This window comes from Leptopilina boulardi, unplaced genomic scaffold (genome assembly GCF_019393585.1).
Source record: "Leptopilina boulardi isolate dan_hultmark-lab unplaced genomic scaffold, ZJU_Lbou_2.1 LbouV2_167, whole genome shotgun sequence".
Classification (NCBI taxonomy): Eukaryota; Metazoa; Arthropoda; class Insecta; order Hymenoptera; family Figitidae; genus Leptopilina; species Leptopilina boulardi.
Window position 1 is genome coordinate 158,548 of NW_026137715.1, and position 20,425 is coordinate 178,972.

At 37.8% G+C, this 20,425-nt stretch overlaps 2 protein-coding genes across 5 annotated transcripts in view; one reads left to right on the forward strand and one right to left on the reverse strand.

Moving 5' to 3' along the window:
• Positions 1-20,425, reverse strand: part of LOC127277427 (fat-like cadherin-related tumor suppressor homolog) — a 307,324-nt gene that overhangs the window by 86,632 nt on the left and 200,267 nt on the right. The gene's annotated exons all lie outside the window — the stretch shown is intronic.
• On the forward strand, positions 401-20,023 carry LOC127277428 (uncharacterized). Of its 3 annotated transcripts, none has more exons than XM_051298534.1 (2): positions 401-724; positions 17,860-20,023. In XM_051298534.1, exon 2 carries the CDS (start codon positions 17,877-17,879, stop codon positions 19,305-19,307), a length of 1,431 nt encoding a protein of 476 aa, XP_051154491.1. In that variant the 5' UTR covers positions 401-724; positions 17,860-17,876; the 3' UTR covers positions 19,308-20,023. The 3 variants fall into 3 exon arrangements, with proteins under 3 accessions (XP_051154491.1, XP_051154488.1, XP_051154489.1); XM_051298531.1 differs by lacking the exon at positions 17,860-20,023 and adding an exon at positions 8,230-10,393; XM_051298532.1 differs by lacking the exon at positions 401-724 and adding an exon at positions 9,688-10,354.

A 20,425-nucleotide genomic window follows, 5' to 3' on the forward strand; every position in this document is an offset into this window, starting at 1 on the left:
ATGATCTAAATCTTAAGTTTTATTTTCGAAAATAGCTCCAAGTATTTTCTTTTTCCATTCAAAGAAATTTATTTTAGATTTTTGATGATTTACGAGGATCAGACCAACTCTACATAAAGAGACTCTACATTAAAATAATTTATCAAAATGTTAAAATTTTTTATAAAATGATTCTACATCATCGACTCTACATTAAAGTAATTCCTCAAAATATTAAATTTTACAGATTGACTCTACATCAAAATAACTTTACAAATTTTCAAATTGTTTACAACTCTACAATGTAGAATTATTTTTTTAAATAGTAAATTCTGCTTACAGATCGACTATATATTGTCCGACACTACATTAAAGTAATATCTCAAAATTTCGAATTTTACAGACCAATTCTACATATAAATTGTAACAGGAAGTATTTTCGTGTCTCCTTATTCATAAAATTTTACAAGTGTCGACAAACTTTATTATCATTTATAAATAATTTATTGAACCCCTAATTAATTATCGATGTACGATCCTGGCGTTGTCATGGTAACGACGCATGCGACACCGGCGTGAAGGCGACAAGATACATCATGATCACTTTTGGATCGAACGTCGATGCGAGTACATATTTCAATTTTCTAACTTATTGTCGATTATTCTGAGAGAATATTATAAAGTGAGTGAGATTCGTATCAATTGGCCAATCCGGTTGTTTGGAGAGTGAATCTCTACAAAATATGTAAGTAGGCCTTTTGTGAAATATATATCTTTCAATCGACACTCTGATATTGAATTTTGGGTTCACCCATTTTACCCCCCCCTTTTTTGTTCTTTTTGTATAATAATTAAATGTCTCATGTTAATCGTAATTAATTAATTGTCGACATTTAGTCGACTGGCGCCGGGCAACCCTGATAACATTTTAAACTATCTTAAAACTTTATTAAACTTGAACCCACACAGCTTTGAACCCAGCCGCGTGTGGTGAAGGAATATTTAAAATTCTTAGTAGTAAAGTAAAAATAATTCCTGTTTCATTTGGCGCCCAACGTGGGGCCGTTGGGATTAATTGTTTATGTAAAATTATTTCTTTTGCTGTGAAAATTCAAGTTTTAATTATGAGTGAAATTTTGTGTCTTTTATTTTATATAGTATTTAGAAGCAAGGTAAAAGTCTCTAAATTCAAGTCGTCTTATTTTCGTGTTGTGTTATCTTGTTTATATGCCAATGAGTATGACGAGTTACATTGACCTTGTGTTTATAAACCCAGATCCATTATTAAGAATGTGTGTTTGACGGACAACGAATTTTAATTAGTGACGATTTAATAAATGATAAAATAAATAACCAAAAAAAAAAAATTATTAACTTGAATCTGGTAAATTAAATATAAAGAAATTATTAAATTTTTAGAGTGTGAAATAAATCACGATCCAAAAGTCAAATTTTATCGTCGATTAGAATTTTATTTTGTATTTTTTTAGTAATGAATATTTGGTTGTAAATTGCTTGTATGTTGCTACAGTGAACGACTTTATTTTTTATTATTTTGTAAAGTTCTTCCGTCGACGAAAAAGGAATTTTGGTGAAAATTTTGAGGTGAAAATTTTCGAGTGAACAAATATTAGTCACTCATTGTGCCGGCAACCACGTGTTGAGACGTTATTCCTTCACTGTGTGTGTCGACTTTATATTGTGGGCACTATACCTATATCGGATGGTTGAAAAGGTTGAAGCCACCCGGTGTAAAGATAAATTCGTGAGTGTTTTGTCGAAGGTAGTGTCAGTGCTTAATAATTAGATTTTTCCGTGCAATTAAGATGTTGCTCTGATTGTACGGATAGATTGTAAATTTAATTTGGTACATTTTGCTGTTTGAGGGTTAAGATGTTGCTCTAGCCACCACACAGATAAAATAAAATATCTTATGGTCGTTTTTCGTGTTATTAAAATTTTGACACGTTTGAGAAATTTTAAGTATAGCATATAATTGTCGGGTGGCTTGAATTAGTATTACCTTCCGATTGTTAAAAAATTTTATAAGTTATTGTAAGTTTTGTTTTATTATCATTGTGTATTTATATTATTTACATTACGTATTAACATTGAATAACTATTTATATATGTGATTTGAAATTTTGAAAATTTATTTTATTGTGTTTGTCAAATTGCAAACTGTTGATTTTTTTTTTTATTGAAAATTTTTAGGTATATTTCGCTGAGTGATAATCTCGATGAGAAGGGGGAACTGATTAGTTTTCTTTTAATTTTGTCGACATAATAAAAATTTTTTTTCTCTGGTGGGGACTTCCATCGTAATTGATACTATATAAAAAAAAAAAAGAAAAAAAAGAGAAATTTTTTTTGTTTTGATTTGAATACTTAAGGTTTTTTTTTAAGAGTCGACAGAATAAAACTGTGTTTCTTGTCGGGTAAACAATCTACAGAATTTTCGGGTGAGTTAAAGGAGGTTTTCTTTGCTTTCTTTAACTTTCTTCCCTTTTGAAAGCTTTTCTAAATAATCAATTAAATAATTAACTGACTTTAATTTTTTTTTACTGCTGAAATTTGGATTGGCTGGACGCCTGCTGTAATAAAAATTAAAAAGAAAAATAAATAAAATAAGATAGAATTTTCATAAATAAAATTTTTTTTTGAGGTTCGTCAATGTTTCATACACCACCTAAGGACTCGGCCTCCGGTGGCCCTCCTCAGGATGAGGCAAATAATAGTGACCTTTTAGAATTTCATGGTTTTCCAAATAATCAAGATGACCAAACTTTTGCATTAAATAATCATCCACCGGGAGTTGAAAGATTATCCTTAGAAAGCTCATCATCAGGGCTCGGAAGAGGAAGGGGACGTGGTAGAAGGTCCTTTACCCCTGAACCTCGCCCCGGGTTTGAAAATAGTCTCTCTTTAAAAGTGGGAAATTTAAATAATAAAGTTGGGGAGTTAACCACCCAAATGAACGGTGTTCTCGAGCGATTGCATATTTTATGTAACAATCGGTCCGAAAGGGGAGAGGTACACCCCTTACCCCAGACGGCTGCCGCAAATAATGAGCAAGTTTCTCAAAATCCATCGGGAACAATTGCATCAGTTAATAACGAGCAGCCCGATCTTGATTTTTTAGATAGAAACATTTTAACGAACGGGCGTCAATCCAATTTGAATCGCGAGACTTTGGTCGATTCTCATGTGTCTCGTGATCGCGATGACGGATCAATGTCGAATCCACTAGCGCTGTCGGGTGATCAGGAAACGAGACGAGTTCATTTCAGAAATCAAGTGATTTCTAACCAATCGTCGACTACTGATACCCCGAGATATATTCATATTGTTGTCGGTAAACCCTTGCCAGATGGCCGGATCATCGACGAGGACGTTTATTTAACCGAAACTGAATATAGAGTTATGACTACAGGTTCTCGCGCATTTAATACGAATAGAAGCGGTAATGATCAATATTATAATCGAACTTCCGGTTTAGACTTGAGCGAAACGTCGAGTCGACGAGTGGGTTCGTTGTTTTCAGGACGGAATAACGAATCAAGCGAAGATGAAATGATCAATGGTGTCGATAATAGTCGTAATAGGAGAAATGGCCGAACGAATAACGGAATAGATAATAATGGGGGCGATCCAATAAGAATTGGAAAAATTGTCGATTCATGGAAAATCTTTTTTCCTAAAACGGAAAAAGACCCAGATCAATTTTTATTAGTTCTTAAAGATCACCTCAAAACCAGTGGGATACATAGGGACTATTTTGTTCCCTATTTGTCGAAACTGTTCGAGGGACCTTATAAAGCATGGTATCTAGTTAATAAGAAATCTTGGAGAACATGGAAGGAGTTCGCAGGAGCCTTTCGTTATGAATGGGGGGTAAAAAAATGCGATGCCGACTTACTCCTAGAAATTCGAGATCTTAAATTAGATAAAAATGAAAGCTTAGCGGAATTTGCCTGCAGAGCTAGACTTATTTTCGAACAAATGGAATATCCGCCGGAATTCCGAGAACAGTTGAAACAAATATTGACAAAGTTCAATCCGCGATTAACTTTCGAAATATTGAATTTGTCCTTACGTGATTACACTGAGTTTCTCCATTATGTTAACGAGCGAAGCTATTTATATCAACGATCGGTCGACATTCATCCAAGTCGTCAGAAAGTTAATAAACCTCGTTTGAATTATGTTCAGGAAATTGAGGAGTACGGATCAGACTCTGATGTTGACCTTGCCTCTGAGTCGGAAGAGTCAGATAATGATTCGACCGTAGAGTTGAAGGCAATGGGTAGAACTGATTCGAAAGGTGCCTCTTCCGTGAACAAGTCGACGAAAACAAGATCATTAAACCGTAGTCGATTAGAAAATAATTTGCAAAAATTCAATGAGTCCAGAAATAAAAACTCGTACCAAAAAGATAAATCGGGAAAAGATTTAAATGAAAAATCAACAAAAACCGAAAATACGTATAAAGCATTTGATCGAGAAAAACTTTTTTGTTTTAATTGTGGCGAAAAAGGTCATACTGCGGCATATTGTAAAAGTACTCCTCAAGTCGTATGCTGCCTTTGCAAAAAAATCGGACATTATAATAAAGACTGTCCTGACCTTACGGGAAACGAATAGTGCCCTCAGTAGTTATTCCTCAAGCTATTGAAGAAAAGGGCACGATTGAGGAAAAATCGCTTTCCGAGAATAAGTGTCTTGAACAGTCAGACAATATCGCGAGTGTAAAAGATTTCGAGAGGCCTGAAAATCCTGAAAGGATAAATCAGAATCCTCTATTTCTCGAATTGTTGGATAATATAGATTCCGATTGCGAATTCGAAGGTAGGGACGAAGAAGTCGAAAATATAATCTTGCAAAATGCCGAAAGTAGCGTTCAAAATGAAGTTTCGATTTTGACTTTGAGTGAGAATAACGGCGATGTCACTTGTGATCAGAAAAATAGTCACAAAGTTTCGTATAAATTGTGGAAACCAACTCTTCTGCCATCTCACCTTTATTGTCGACTTTCCCAGCGAAGAATTTATCGTTCTGGTGATCCACTGACAGAACCTAAAACAACGGCTAGAATTCCGGTGGAAATTATAATTTTTGGCGAAAAAATTCGGGGAATTATCGACAGCGGTAGCGAAAGATCGTTTTTAAGCAATTCTGCTTATCAGAGAGTTAAACATTTTCAAGTCGACGATTTAAAGAACGACTCTTCTTCAAGCAAGGGTGTACGATTAGGCGATAAATCGGTTGTAAAATCTAAAGGTGGTACAGGATTTGTTATTGATATAGGCGACGTTTATGGTCCACAATGGTTTAGCGTGTTGGACGAATTATCCAGTGACCTGATTTTGGGCATGGATTTTTGGCTCAATTTTAAAGTCAAAGTGGATCCAATAACACGAACTTGGACTTTAGACGGGAGCAAACATCATTATCCATTAATAGAACGCTGTAATGAGATGAATGCGTTACGTGCTCTTACAATCGATGAATCGGGAAAATTAAAGGATTTTTTAGATCAGGAATTTGCGAAATTCGAGTTAGAGTCGACGGGTTTAACAGATTTAGTAGAACATGTTATTGAATTGGACGATGAGACACCTCATCGTCAAAAACCTTATCGAAGGAGCGAAATAGTACGCAAATTCCTTGAAGAGGAAGTAGATCGGTTATTGAAAATGCGTTTTATAAGACGAAGTAATAGCGATTGGGCGTTTTCCCCTGTGGTTGCCCCAAAGGCAAATGGAGGCTTGAGATTTTGTGTAAATTATCAACCACTTAACAAAAAAACGAAAAAACCAGCCTATCCCTTACATAATATGCGATCTATTCTGTCTCAATTACAGTGCGCAAAATTTATTTCAACTCTCGATTTTAGCGAAGCCTTTCATCAAATTCCGATGGAAGAGAATAGCTGTAAGTTGACAGCTTTTGCGGTCGAGGGGAAGGGATTATTCGAGTATGTGAGAATGCCTTATGGTCTTACGGGAGCCCCTGCGACGTTTCAACGTTTAATGGATACATTGAAGCGTCGCATGCAAGAATTAATTCTTGAAAGAGGTTTACCAGGAGGTTGGATAGACCAGATTTTCACATATCTCGATGACTGGATTATTGTAAGTCAAACTTTTGATGAACACTTACAATTATTGTCTTTGGCTTTCGAGGTTTTCCGTGAAGCGAAGTTATTAATAAATCGCGCGAAAAGTAACTTTGCTTGTAAGGAAGTAAAATTCCTGGGATATATAGTCGATGAATTGGGAATGAGGCCAAATCCGGAAAAGATTCAGCCAATTGTCGACTTTCCCGTTCCGAAAGACCGAACACAATTGCGTCAGTTTAATGGCCTAGTGAACTGGTATCATAGACACTTAAAAAATATAGCAAGAATTCAGGGACCCTTGAATAAGTTGACGAGCGTTAAAGTTCCTTGGAAATGGACTGAAGTCGAGCAAAAGTCTTTCGAGAGTGTAAAGAAAGCTCTGGTCGAAGCTCCTCGCTTGCATGTGCCGATACCAGGTCAGCCTTTTGTTTTGTACACTGATGCAAGTGATTTTGGCTTAGGCGCCATTTTGGTACAAATTGATCCTAAAACTGGTAATGAAATTCTTATCGAAGTTTTAAGTCGACCATTGAGGGGTGCAGAATTGCACTACACGACTACCGAGAAAGAGTGTTTGGCGGTCGTGTGGTCGGTTGAAAAGCTTAGATGCTATTTGGAAGGTATGCCTTTCAAGGTGGTAACAGACCACCAAGCTCTTCAGTGGTTACATGGATTGAAAAATCCTGTTGGTCGTCTTGCCAGATGGGCAATTTATTTGTATCAACACAATATGACAGTAGAGCATCGTCGAGGTACCTTGAATGAGGCACCCGATGCACTTTCTCGTATGTTCAATGTCGATGTCGACCCCCTCGGGTGGGAGAAGGTGATCGAAGAAGCGGTCCAAGGTCGAATTCGATTGAACACGATTTGCGATCGGGATTGGTACGTAACAAAATTTGATTTAGTTAAAAAACATCCCGAAAGGTTCGTTAATTGGAAAATAGAAAGCGACGAATTATTTTACTATAGACCGGATTTCGAAAAAGCGCTCATTGACGATGAGAATCCGTGGAAAAAGGTAGTTAAACCGGACGACGTTGCAGGAGTTTTGCATGATAATCACGATTTACCGCAAGCCGGACATCTCGGAAGAGATAAAACGCTTGATAGGATTCGACAGAATTTTTATTGGCCAGGTATGATCTTGGACGTCAGAAATTATGTCGACGAATGCGAAGTGTGTGTTAAGGTCAAATATAATCAAAATCCGGTAAAGGGAAAATTAATGACGCGTACGCTACATTCACCTTGGTCTCAGCTGTCTGTTGACACGGTTGTTACTCAAACACGGACGAAGAAGGGAAATACATGTGTCCTAGTAGTGTTGGATTTATATACAAAATATTTAGAGTTATTTCCAATACGGGCAAAAAAGGGTAAGGCAATTGTAAAGATTCTTGACGCGTTATTTGATCGATGGGGAACTCCGAAAATGGTCCTTACAGACAACGGAAAGGAGTTCGTCAACGGGGAAGTAGCATCATACCTGATAGCAAGGGGAGTCAAACAAATAACAACGCCGATAAAACACCCCCAAGCTAATCCGGTCGAACGGTTTAATCGGACTGTTAAACCAATGATTGCCGCGTTCCTTAAGCATGTTCATAAAGAGTGGGACGAGAATATAACGAAACTACAATTGGCCTATAATACTGTGCCACATTCGGGAACAAGAATTTCCCCCTTTTTCTTAAATCATGGGCGGGAAGCTGTTGTCAGGAGGGAGTTAGATGATTCCGAGATTGATTTGGGTGAGTCCCTGAGTGACTCTATTTCATTTTGGGTAGGTCGTATGAAAACCATTGACGAATTTCGACACAAAATTGAAAGTCGACTGAAAAAATATTCTGATGGGCGTCTTGCCACTGCAAATGCAGGTAGGTCAACTTTAGTCGAAATTAAAGAAGGAATGGAGGTTTACTACCCAAATAAGAAGCTAAGTAATAAAGCCGAGAGTTACTCAGCGAAATTAGCCTATAAATATTTGGGACCGGTTAAAATCAGTAGAATTCTTGGTTCGTCGACGGTGGAATTGAAAGATGGATCTGGAAAAATGATAGGAAAATATTGTATTTCTGATTTAAAGATTCCCCGGAGAAGTTGTCGAAATTTAAATGTTTTTTCAGATTGAACTGTCGACATCATGAGTAGCGAGCAGAGTTCGTCCGACAGCCTACCAGCGACCGACAGGGAAGCTGCTCGACTCCAGATGGAGAAATTAAGAACGGCACAAGAGCGAATTACTAATATGATGGTGGCTCTTCAATCGCAATTCGGCGATGATATTGATAACGATGAAACAACGTCGACGAATGCTGTGGAGGTTCCTGAGCCCTCTACTAATGTCTCTGATGATCCGGATGCTGTGGCTTTGGAGTCGACTGAAAATATGGGTGAACCACTTTTTAGTCATATTGAACAATCTTCGGCGGCTGCAGACAGTCAAAATAATCGATCAGTGTCGACGATAACCTCCGTGAAAATAGGTTCTGAGAAAGCTTTGGAAACCATTCGGAGAATCAGCGAGATGGAACCACCTACGCTTGAGAAGAATCCAGTGCGAATATTAACCGAGGCCGACATTCGTCGAGAAAATCTTAAACGGCAGCGTATAAAAAATTACGATCACGCAAAGGAGATTGACCTGTCGACTAATGAGCTCTTGACGATGGCCGTGTACGAGACAACAGAAGTGGCTCCATCGGTTCGTGTGGATCCTTTGCCGTTAACCGAGATTCCGAACTTCACTCAAGTGCTGGAAGAAATGGGAATACCGGATTTGGTAAATCCACCTGGGGAACAACAACCCCTATACATGGTCGACTGCAGAATAATCAGCCTTCAATTACTTAAAAAGCTGATTATAAAGCGAGCAGAACACATCGCGATGGTGGCAGACGCCAAGAAAGTCGACGTTGGAACCCAGACTTATGTTACAACTGCGGGTAAACAACTCTGGCCCTACGGTTGCATTAACTGCAAATCAAGGGAACATCATTTCCGCGAGTGTAACCTTCCATACAGACCGGGATTCTGTACTGAATGCGGTGCTGAGGGATTCGACACCAAGGATTGCATTTACCCCCATGGCATCGAACATGAACGTGTGCTTGGACGGTGTATTGGTTGTTCAGGGGATGAATTTTTGTACTCTCCAGAATGCCCCGATTGCAATATCCGCCATGCAGGGATTGTCGACTGGTTGCGCCTTAATTACGCAACCTGGCCTTCTTGGATGGTACCACGCGATCATCAATTCCTTATTGGAGGTGAAGCCGAAAGGTTGAAAAGGAAGGTTAAGGCGAAGTTTGATAATCCTCGAGATGAGCCAAACAAGGTTCGCAAATTCCTTTTAAGAGAAAACGTCTTCCGTCAGGTAAAGGAGTTCAAAAATTTGGAGTCGAAAACAGCCTACCAAATGTCGGAGGAAAAGCGCCAACGCGCAATCGAGGCTTTGTTGGCCTCAATATCGACCGATTCCATCGAGGAGGTGATGAGGAAGCGACCAGAACTCTCTGACGGACAGGAGTTGAAAATCATCGTTCCGACGAAGTTCAAGAATTCTTCGGAATAATAATGTCGACGTTTTCTTAATCCAAAGATTTTTTTTATATATAATTTTGATATTTTGTTACTTTATATTCTTTTGATTATTTTTATAAGATTTGAAAATTTGTAATCTGAGACGACAATACGATGAAAATCTGTATATGTTAAATGAAAAGTCGAATAAATGGAAATTGAGATTGAATTTTCGCAGCACATTGAGTGTCTATGAGGGATGTATCACAGGTGGTCTACTTTGGATGTTATTTTGTGTTTTGTTTATTTAACTATTTTTTTCAGAGGTTCTAGTGTATTTTGAAATTTAAAGTTCTTTTACAGATAAAATTTTTTTTCACATATCGACACGTCTGAAAGGGGAGAGTGTAACAGGAAGTATTTTCGTGTCTCCTTATTCATAAAATTTTACAAGTGTCGACAAACTTTATTATCATTTATAAATAATTTATTGAACCCCTAATTAATTATCGATGTACGATCCTGGCGTTGTCATGGTAACGACGCATGCGACACCGGCGTGAAGGCGACAAGATACATCATGATCACTTTTGGATCGAACGTCGATGCGAGTACATATTTCAATTTTCTAACTTATTGTCGATTATTCTGAGAGAATATTATAAAGTGAGTGAGATTCGTATCAATTGGCCAATCCGGTTGTTTGGAGAGTGAATCTCTACAAAATATGTAAGTAGGCCTTTTGTGAAATATATATCTTTCAATCGACACTCTGATATTGAATTTTGGGTTCACCCATTTTACCCCCCCCTTTTTTGTTCTTTTTGTATAATAATTAAATGTCTCATGTTAATCGTAATTAATTAATTGTCGACATTTAGTCGACTGGCGCCGGGCAACCCTGATAACATTTTAAACTATCTTAAAACTTTATTAAACTTGAACCCACACAGCTTTGAACCCAGCCGCGTGTGGTGAAGGAATATTTAAAATTCTTAGTAGTAAAGTAAAAATAATTCCTGTTTCATTTGGCGCCCAACGTGGGGCCGTTGGGATTAATTGTTTATGTAAAATTATTTCTTTTGCTGTGAAAATTCAAGTTTTAATTATGAGTGAAATTTTGTGTCTTTTATTTTATATAGTATTTAGAAGCAAGGTAAAAGTCTCTAAATTCAAGTCGTCTTATTTTCGTGTTGTGTTATCTTGTTTATATGCCAATGAGTATGACGAGTTACATTGACCTTGTGTTTATAAACCCAGATCCATTATTAAGAATGTGTGTTTGACGGACAACGAATTTTAATTAGTGACGATTTAATAAATGATAAAATAAATAACCAAAAAAAAAAAATTATTAACTTGAATCTGGTAAATTAAATATAAAGAAATTATTAAATTTTTAGAGTGTGAAATAAATCACGATCCAAAAGTCAAATTTTATCGTCGATTAGAATTTTATTTTGTATTTTTTTAGTAATGAATATTTGGTTGTAAATTGCTTGTATGTTGCTACAGTGAACGACTTTATTTTTTATTATTTTGTAAAGTTCTTCCGTCGACGAAAAAGGAATTTTGGTGAAAATTTTGAGGTGAAAATTTTCGAGTGAACAAATATTAGTCACTCATTGTGCCGGCAACCACGTGTTGAGACGTTATTCCTTCACTGTGTGTGTCGACTTTATATTGTGGGCACTATACCTATATCGGATGGTTGAAAAGGTTGAAGCCACCCGGTGTAAAGATAAATTCGTGAGTGTTTTGTCGAAGGTAGTGTCAGTGCTTAATAATTAGATTTTTCCGTGCAATTAAGATGTTGCTCTGATTGTACGGATAGATTGTAAATTTAATTTGGTACATTTTGCTGTTTGAGGGTTAAGATGTTGCTCTAGCCACCACACAGATAAAATAAAATATCTTATGGTCGTTTTTCGTGTTATTAAAATTTTGACACGTTTGAGAAATTTTAAGTATAGCATATAATTGTCGGGTGGCTTGAATTAGTATTACCTTCCGATTGTTAAAAAATTTTATAAGTTATTGTAAGTTTTGTTTTATTATCATTGTGTATTTATATTATTTACATTACGTATTAACATTGAATAACTATTTATATATGTGATTTGAAATTTTGAAAATTTATTTTATTGTGTTTGTCAAATTGCAAACTGTTGATTTTTTTTTTTATTGAAAATTTTTAGGTATATTTCGCTGAGTGATAATCTCGATGAGAAGGGGGAACTGATTAGTTTTCTTTTAATTTTGTCGACATAATAAAAATTTTTTTTCTCTGGTGGGGACTTCCATCGTAATTGATACTATATAAAAAAAAAAAAGAAAAAAAAGAGAAATTTTTTTTGTTTTGATTTGAATACTTAAGGTTTTTTTTTAAGAGTCGACAGAATAAAACTGTGTTTCTTGTCGGGTAAACAATCTACAGAATTTTCGGGTGAGTTAAAGGAGGTTTTCTTTGCTTTCTTTAACTTTCTTCCCTTTTGAAAGCTTTTCTAAATAATCAATTAAATAATTAACTGACTTTAATTTTTTTTTACTGCTGAAATTTGGATTGGCTGGACGCCTGCTGTAATAAAAATTAAAAAGAAAAATAAATAAAATAAGATAGAATTTTCATAAATAAAATTTTTTTTTGAGGTTCGTCAATGTTTCATACACCACCTAAGGACTCGGCCTCCGGTGGCCCTCCTCAGGATGAGGCAAATAATAGTGACCTTTTAGAATTTCATGGTTTTCCAAATAATCAAGATGACCAAACTTTTGCATTAAATAATCATCCACCGGGAGTTGAAAGATTATCCTTAGAAAGCTCATCATCAGGGCTCGGAAGAGGAAGGGGACGTGGTAGAAGGTCCTTTACCCCTGAACCTCGCCCCGGGTTTGAAAATAGTCTCTCTTTAAAAGTGGGAAATTTAAATAATAAAGTTGGGGAGTTAACCACCCAAATGAACGGTGTTCTCGAGCGATTGCATATTTTATGTAACAATCGGTCCGAAAGGGGAGAGGTACACCCCTTACCCCAGACGGCTGCCGCAAATAATGAGCAAGTTTCTCAAAATCCATCGGGAACAATTGCATCAGTTAATAACGAGCAGCCCGATCTTGATTTTTTAGATAGAAACATTTTAACGAACGGGCGTCAATCCAATTTGAATCGCGAGACTTTGGTCGATTCTCATGTGTCTCGTGATCGCGATGACGGATCAATGTCGAATCCACTAGCGCTGTCGGGTGATCAGGAAACGAGACGAGTTCATTTCAGAAATCAAGTGATTTCTAACCAATCGTCGACTACTGATACCCCGAGATATATTCATATTGTTGTCGGTAAACCCTTGCCAGATGGCCGGATCATCGACGAGGACGTTTATTTAACCGAAACTGAATATAGAGTTATGACTACAGGTTCTCGCGCATTTAATACGAATAGAAGCGGTAATGATCAATATTATAATCGAACTTCCGGTTTAGACTTGAGCGAAACGTCGAGTCGACGAGTGGGTTCGTTGTTTTCAGGACGGAATAACGAATCAAGCGAAGATGAAATGATCAATGGTGTCGATAATAGTCGTAATAGGAGAAATGGCCGAACGAATAACGGAATAGATAATAATGGGGGCGATCCAATAAGAATTGGAAAAATTGTCGATTCATGGAAAATCTTTTTTCCTAAAACGGAAAAAGACCCAGATCAATTTTTATTAGTTCTTAAAGATCACCTCAAAACCAGTGGGATACATAGGGACTATTTTGTTCCCTATTTGTCGAAACTGTTCGAGGGACCTTATAAAGCATGGTATCTAGTTAATAAGAAATCTTGGAGAACATGGAAGGAGTTCGCAGGAGCCTTTCGTTATGAATGGGGGGTAAAAAAATGCGATGCCGACTTACTCCTAGAAATTCGAGATCTTAAATTAGATAAAAATGAAAGCTTAGCGGAATTTGCCTGCAGAGCTAGACTTATTTTCGAACAAATGGAATATCCGCCGGAATTCCGAGAACAGTTGAAACAAATATTGACAAAGTTCAATCCGCGATTAACTTTCGAAATATTGAATTTGTCCTTACGTGATTACACTGAGTTTCTCCATTATGTTAACGAGCGAAGCTATTTATATCAACGATCGGTCGACATTCATCCAAGTCGTCAGAAAGTTAATAAACCTCGTTTGAATTATGTTCAGGAAATTGAGGAGTACGGATCAGACTCTGATGTTGACCTTGCCTCTGAGTCGGAAGAGTCAGATAATGATTCGACCGTAGAGTTGAAGGCAATGGGTAGAACTGATTCGAAAGGTGCCTCTTCCGTGAACAAGTCGACGAAAACAAGATCATTAAACCGTAGTCGATTAGAAAATAATTTGCAAAAATTCAATGAGTCCAGAAATAAAAACTCGTACCAAAAAGATAAATCGGGAAAAGATTTAAATGAAAAATCAACAAAAACCGAAAATACGTATAAAGCATTTGATCGAGAAAAACTTTTTTGTTTTAATTGTGGCGAAAAAGGTCATACTGCGGCATATTGTAAAAGTACTCCTCAAGTCGTATGCTGCCTTTGCAAAAAAATCGGACATTATAATAAAGACTGTCCTGACCTTACGGGAAACGAATAGTGCCCTCAGTAGTTATTCCTCAAGCTATTGAAGAAAAGGGCACGATTGAGGAAAAATCGCTTTCCGAGAATAAGTGTCTTGAACAGTCAGACAATATCGCGAGTGTAAAAGATTTCGAGAGGCCTGAAAATCCTGAAAGGATAAATCAGAATCCTCTATTTCTCGAATTGTTGGATAATATAGATTCCGATTGCGAATTCGAAGGTAGGGACGAAGAAGTCGAAAATATAATCTTGCAAAATGCCGAAAGTAGCGTTCAAAATGAAGTTTCGATTTTGACTTTGAGTGAGAATAACGGCGATGTCACTTGTGATCAGAAAAATAGTCACAAAGTTTCGTATAAATTGTGGAAACCAACTCTTCTGCCATCTCACCTTTATTGTCGACTTTCCCAGCGAAGAATTTATCGTTCTGGTGATCCACTGACAGAACCTAAAACAACGGCTAGAATTCCGGTGGAAATTATAATTTTTGGCGAAAAAATTCGGGGAATTATCGACAGCGGTAGCGAAAGATCGTTTTTAAGCAATTCTGCTTATCAGAGAGTTAAACATTTTCAAGTCGACGATTTAAAGAACGACTCTTCTTCAAGCAAGGGTGTACGATTAGGCGATAAATCGGTTGTAAAATCTAAAGGTGGTACAGGATTTGTTATTGATATAGGCGACGTTTATGGTCCACAATGGTTTAGCGTGTTGGACGAATTATCCAGTGACCTGATTTTGGGCATGGATTTTTGGCTCAATTTTAAAGTCAAAGTGGATCCAATAACACGAACTTGGACTTTAGACGGGAGCAAACATCATTATCCATTAATAGAACGCTGTAATGAGATGAATGCGTTACGTGCTCTTACAATCGATGAATCGGGAAAATTAAAGGATTTTTTAGATCAGGAATTTGCGAAATTCGAGTTAGAGTCGACGGGTTTAACAGATTTAGTAGAACATGTTATTGAATTGGACGATGAGACACCTCATCGTCAAAAACCTTATCGAAGGAGCGAAATAGTACGCAAATTCCTTGAAGAGGAAGTAGATCGGTTATTGAAAATGCGTTTTATAAGACGAAGTAATAGCGATTGGGCGTTTTCCCCTGTGGTTGCCCCAAAGGCAAATGGAGGCTTGAGATTTTGTGTAAATTATCAACCACTTAACAAAAAAACGAAAAAACCAGCCTATCCCTTACATAATATGCGATCTATTCTGTCTCAATTACAGTGCGCAAAATTTATTTCAACTCTCGATTTTAGCGAAGCCTTTCATCAAATTCCGATGGAAGAGAATAGCTGTAAGTTGACAGCTTTTGCGGTCGAGGGGAAGGGATTATTCGAGTATGTGAGAATGCCTTATGGTCTTACGGGAGCCCCTGCGACGTTTCAACGTTTAATGGATACATTGAAGCGTCGCATGCAAGAATTAATTCTTGAAAGAGGTTTACCAGGAGGTTGGATAGACCAGATTTTCACATATCTCGATGACTGGATTATTGTAAGTCAAACTTTTGATGAACACTTACAATTATTGTCTTTGGCTTTCGAGGTTTTCCGTGAAGCGAAGTTATTAATAAATCGCGCGAAAAGTAACTTTGCTTGTAAGGAAGTAAAATTCCTGGGATATATAGTCGATGAATTGGGAATGAGGCCAAATCCGGAAAAGATTCAGCCAATTGTCGACTTTCCCGTTCCGAAAGACCGAACACAATTGCGTCAGTTTAATGGCCTAGTGAACTGGTATCATAGACACTTAAAAAATATAGCAAGAATTCAGGGACCCTTGAATAAGTTGACGAGCGTTAAAGTTCCTTGGAAATGGACTGAAGTCGAGCAAAAGTCTTTCGAGAGTGTAAAGAAAGCTCTGGTCGAAGCTCCTCGCTTGCATGTGCCGATACCAGGTCAGCCTTTTGTTTTGTACACTGATGCAAGTGATTTTGGCTTAGGCGCCATTTTGGTACAAATTGATCCTAAAACTGGTAATGAAATTCTTATCGAAGTTTTAAGTCGACCATTGAGGGGTGCAGAATTGCACTACACGACTACCGAGAAAGAGTGTTTGGCGGTCGTGTGGTCGGTTGAAAAGCTTAGATGCTATTTGGAAGGTATGCCTTTCAAGGTGGTAACAGACCACCAAGCTCTTCAGTGGTTACATGGATTGAAAAATCCTGTTGGTCGTCTTGCCAGATGGGCAATTTATTTGTATCAACACAATATGACAGTAGAGCATCGTCGAGGTACCTTGAATGAGGCACCCGATGCACTTTCTCGTATGTTCAATGTCGATGTCGACCCCCTCGGGTGGGAGAAGGTGATCGAAGAAGCGGTCCAAGGTCGAATTCGATTGAACACGATTTGCGATCGGGATTGGTACGTAACAAAATTTGATTTAGTTAAAAAACATCCCGAAAGGTTCGTTAATTGGAAAATAGAAAGCGACGAATTATTTTACTATAGACCGGATTTCGAAAAAGCGCTCATTGACGATGAGAATCCGTGGAAAAAGGTAGTTAAACCGGACGACGTTGCAGGAGTTTTGCATGATAATCACGATTTACCGCAAGCCGGACATCTCGGAAGAGATAAAACGCTTGATAGGATTCGACAGAATTTTTATTGGCCAGGTATGATCTTGGACGTCAGAAATTATGTCGACGAATGCGAAGTGTGTGTTAAGGTCAAATATAATCAAAATCCGGTAAAGGGAAAATTAATGACGCGTACGCTACATTCACCTTGGTCTCAGCTGTCTGTTGACACGGTTGTTACTCAAACACGGACGAAGAAGGGAAATACATGTGTCCTAGTAGTGTTGGATTTATATACAAAATATTTAGAGTTATTTCCAATACGGGCAAAAAAGGGTAAGGCAATTGTAAAGATTCTTGACGCGTTATTTGATCGATGGGGAACTCCGAAAATGGTCCTTACAGACAACGGAAAGGAGTTCGTCAACGGGGAAGTAGCATCATACCTGATAGCAAGGGGAGTCAAACAAATAACAACGCCGATAAAACACCCCCAAGCTAATCCGGTCGAACGGTTTAATCGGACTGTTAAACCAATGATTGCCGCGTTCCTTAAGCATGTTCATAAAGAGTGGGACGAGAATATAACGAAACTACAATTGGCCTATAATACTGTGCCACATTCGGGAACAAGAATTTCCCCCTTTTTCTTAAATCATGGGCGGGAAGCTGTTGTCAGGAGGGAGTTAGATGATTCCGAGATTGATTTGGGTGAGTCCCTGAGTGACTCTATTTCATTTTGGGTAGGTCGTATGAAAACCATTGACGAATTTCGACACAAAATTGAAAGTCGACTGAAAAAATATTCTGATGGGCGTCTTGCCACTGCAAATGCAGGTAGGTCAACTTTAGTCGAAATTAAAGAAGGAATGGAGGTTTACTACCCAAATAAGAAGCTAAGTAATAAAGCCGAGAGTTACTCAGCGAAATTAGCCTATAAATATTTGGGACCGGTTAAAATCAGTAGAATTCTTGGTTCGTCGACGGTGGAATTGAAAGATGGATCTGGAAAAATGATAGGAAAATATTGTATTTCTGATTTAAAGATTCCCCGGAGAAGTTGTCGAAATTTAAATGTTTTTTCAGATTGAACTGTCGACATCATGAGTAGCGAGCAGAGTTCGTCCGACAGCCTACCAGCGACCGACAGGGAAGCTGCTCGACTCCAGATGGAGAAATTAAGAACGGCACAAGAGCGAATTACTAATATGATGGTGGCTCTTCAATCGCAATTCGGCGATGATATTGATAACGATGAAACAACGTCGACGAATGCTGTGGAGGTTCCTGAGCCCTCTACTAATGTCTCTGATGATCCGGATGCTGTGGCTTTGGAGTCGACTGAAAATATGGGTGAACCACTTTTTAGTCATATTGAACAATCTTCGGCGGCTGCAGACAGTCAAAATAATCGATCAGTGTCGACGATAACCTCCGTGAAAATAGGTTCTGAGAAAGCTTTGGAAACCATTCGGAGAATCAGCGAGATGGAACCACCTACGCTTGAGAAGAATCCAGTGCGAATATTAACCGAGGCCGACATTCGTCGAGAAAATCTTAAACGGCAGCGTATAAAAAATTACGATCACGCAAAGGAGATTGACCTGTCGACTAATGAGCTCTTGACGATGGCCGTGTACGAGACAACAGAAGTGGCTCCATCGGTTCGTGTGGATCCTTTGCCGTTAACCGAGATTCCGAACTTCACTCAAGTGCTGGAAGAAATGGGAATACCGGATTTGGTAAATCCACCTGGGGAACAACAACCCCTATACATGGTCGACTGCAGAATAATCAGCCTTCAATTACTTAAAAAGCTGATTATAAAGCGAGCAGAACACATCGCGATGGTGGCAGACGCCAAGAAAGTCGACGTTGGAACCCAGACTTATGTTACAACTGCGGGTAAACAACTCTGGCCCTACGGTTGCATTAACTGCAAATCAAGGGAACATCATTTCCGCGAGTGTAACCTTCCATACAGACCGGGATTCTGTACTGAATGCGGTGCTGAGGGATTCGACACCAAGGATTGCATTTACCCCCATGGCATCGAACATGAACGTGTGCTTGGACGGTGTATTGGTTGTTCAGGGGATGAATTTTTGTACTCTCCAGAATGCCCCGATTGCAATATCCGCCATGCAGGGATTGTCGACTGGTTGCGCCTTAATTACGCAACCTGGCCTTCTTGGATGGTACCACGCGATCATCAATTCCTTATTGGAGGTGAAGCCGAAAGGTTGAAAAGGAAGGTTAAGGCGAAGTTTGATAATCCTCGAGATGAGCCAAACAAGGTTCGCAAATTCCTTTTAAGAGAAAACGTCTTCCGTCAGGTAAAGGAGTTCAAAAATTTGGAGTCGAAAACAGCCTACCAAATGTCGGAGGAAAAGCGCCAACGCGCAATCGAGGCTTTGTTGGCCTCAATATCGACCGATTCCATCGAGGAGGTGATGAGGAAGCGACCAGAACTCTCTGACGGACAGGAGTTGAAAATCATCGTTCCGACGAAGTTCAAGAATTCTTCGGAATAATAATGTCGACGTTTTCTTAATCCAAAGATTTTTTTTATATATAATTTTGATATTTTGTTACTTTATATTCTTTTGATTATTTTTATAAGATTTGAAAATTTGTAATCTGAGACGACAATACGATGAAAATCTGTATATGTTAAATGAAAAGTCGAATAAATGGAAATTGAGATTGAATTTTCGCAGCACATTGAGTGTCTATGAGGGATGTATCACAGGTGGTCTACTTTGGATGTTATTTTGTGTTTTGTTTATTTAACTATTTTTTTCAGAGGTTCTAGTGTATTTTGAAATTTAAAGTTCTTTTACAGATAAAATTTTTTTTCACATATCGACACGTCTGAAAGGGGAGAGTGTAACAGGAAGTATTTTCGTGTCTCCTTATTCATAAAATTTTACAAGTGTCGACAAACTTTATTATCATTTATAAATAATTTATTGAACCCCTAATTAATTATCGATGTACGATCCTGGCGTTGTCATGGTAACGACGCATGCGACACCGGCGTGAAGGCGACAAGATACATCATGATCACTTTTGGATCGAACGTCGATGCGAGTACATATTTCAATTTTCTAACTTATTGTCGATTATTCTGAGAGAATATTATAAAGTGAGTGAGATTCGTATCAATTGGCCAATCCGGTTGTTTGGAGAGTGAATCTCTACAAAATATGTAAGTAGGCCTTTTGTGAAATATATATCTTTCAATCGACACTCTGATATTGAATTTTGGGTTCACCCATTTTACCCCCCCCTTTTTTGTTCTTTTTGTATAATAATTAAATGTCTCATGTTAATCGTAATTAATTAATTGTCGACATTTAGTCGACTGGCGCCGGGCAACCCTGATAACATTTTAAACTATCTTAAAACTTTATTAAACTTGAACCCACACAGCTTTGAACCCAGCCGCGTGTGGTGAAGGAATATTTAAAATTCTTAGTAGTAAAGTAAAAATAATTCCTGTTTCAAAATAATTTCTCAAAATATTCGACTCTATATCAAATTAATTTCTCAAAATGTCGAATTTTACAGATTGGCTCTACATTAAAGTAATTTATCAAACTTTAGAAACTTTGTAAATTGACTCTACATAAAAATTAACTGACTCTAC

Coding starts and splice junctions, on each gene's coding strand:
- LOC127277428 (XM_051298534.1), top strand. CDS start 17,877: ATGAGTAGCGAGCAGAGTTCGTCCGACAGCCTACCAGCGACCGACAGG.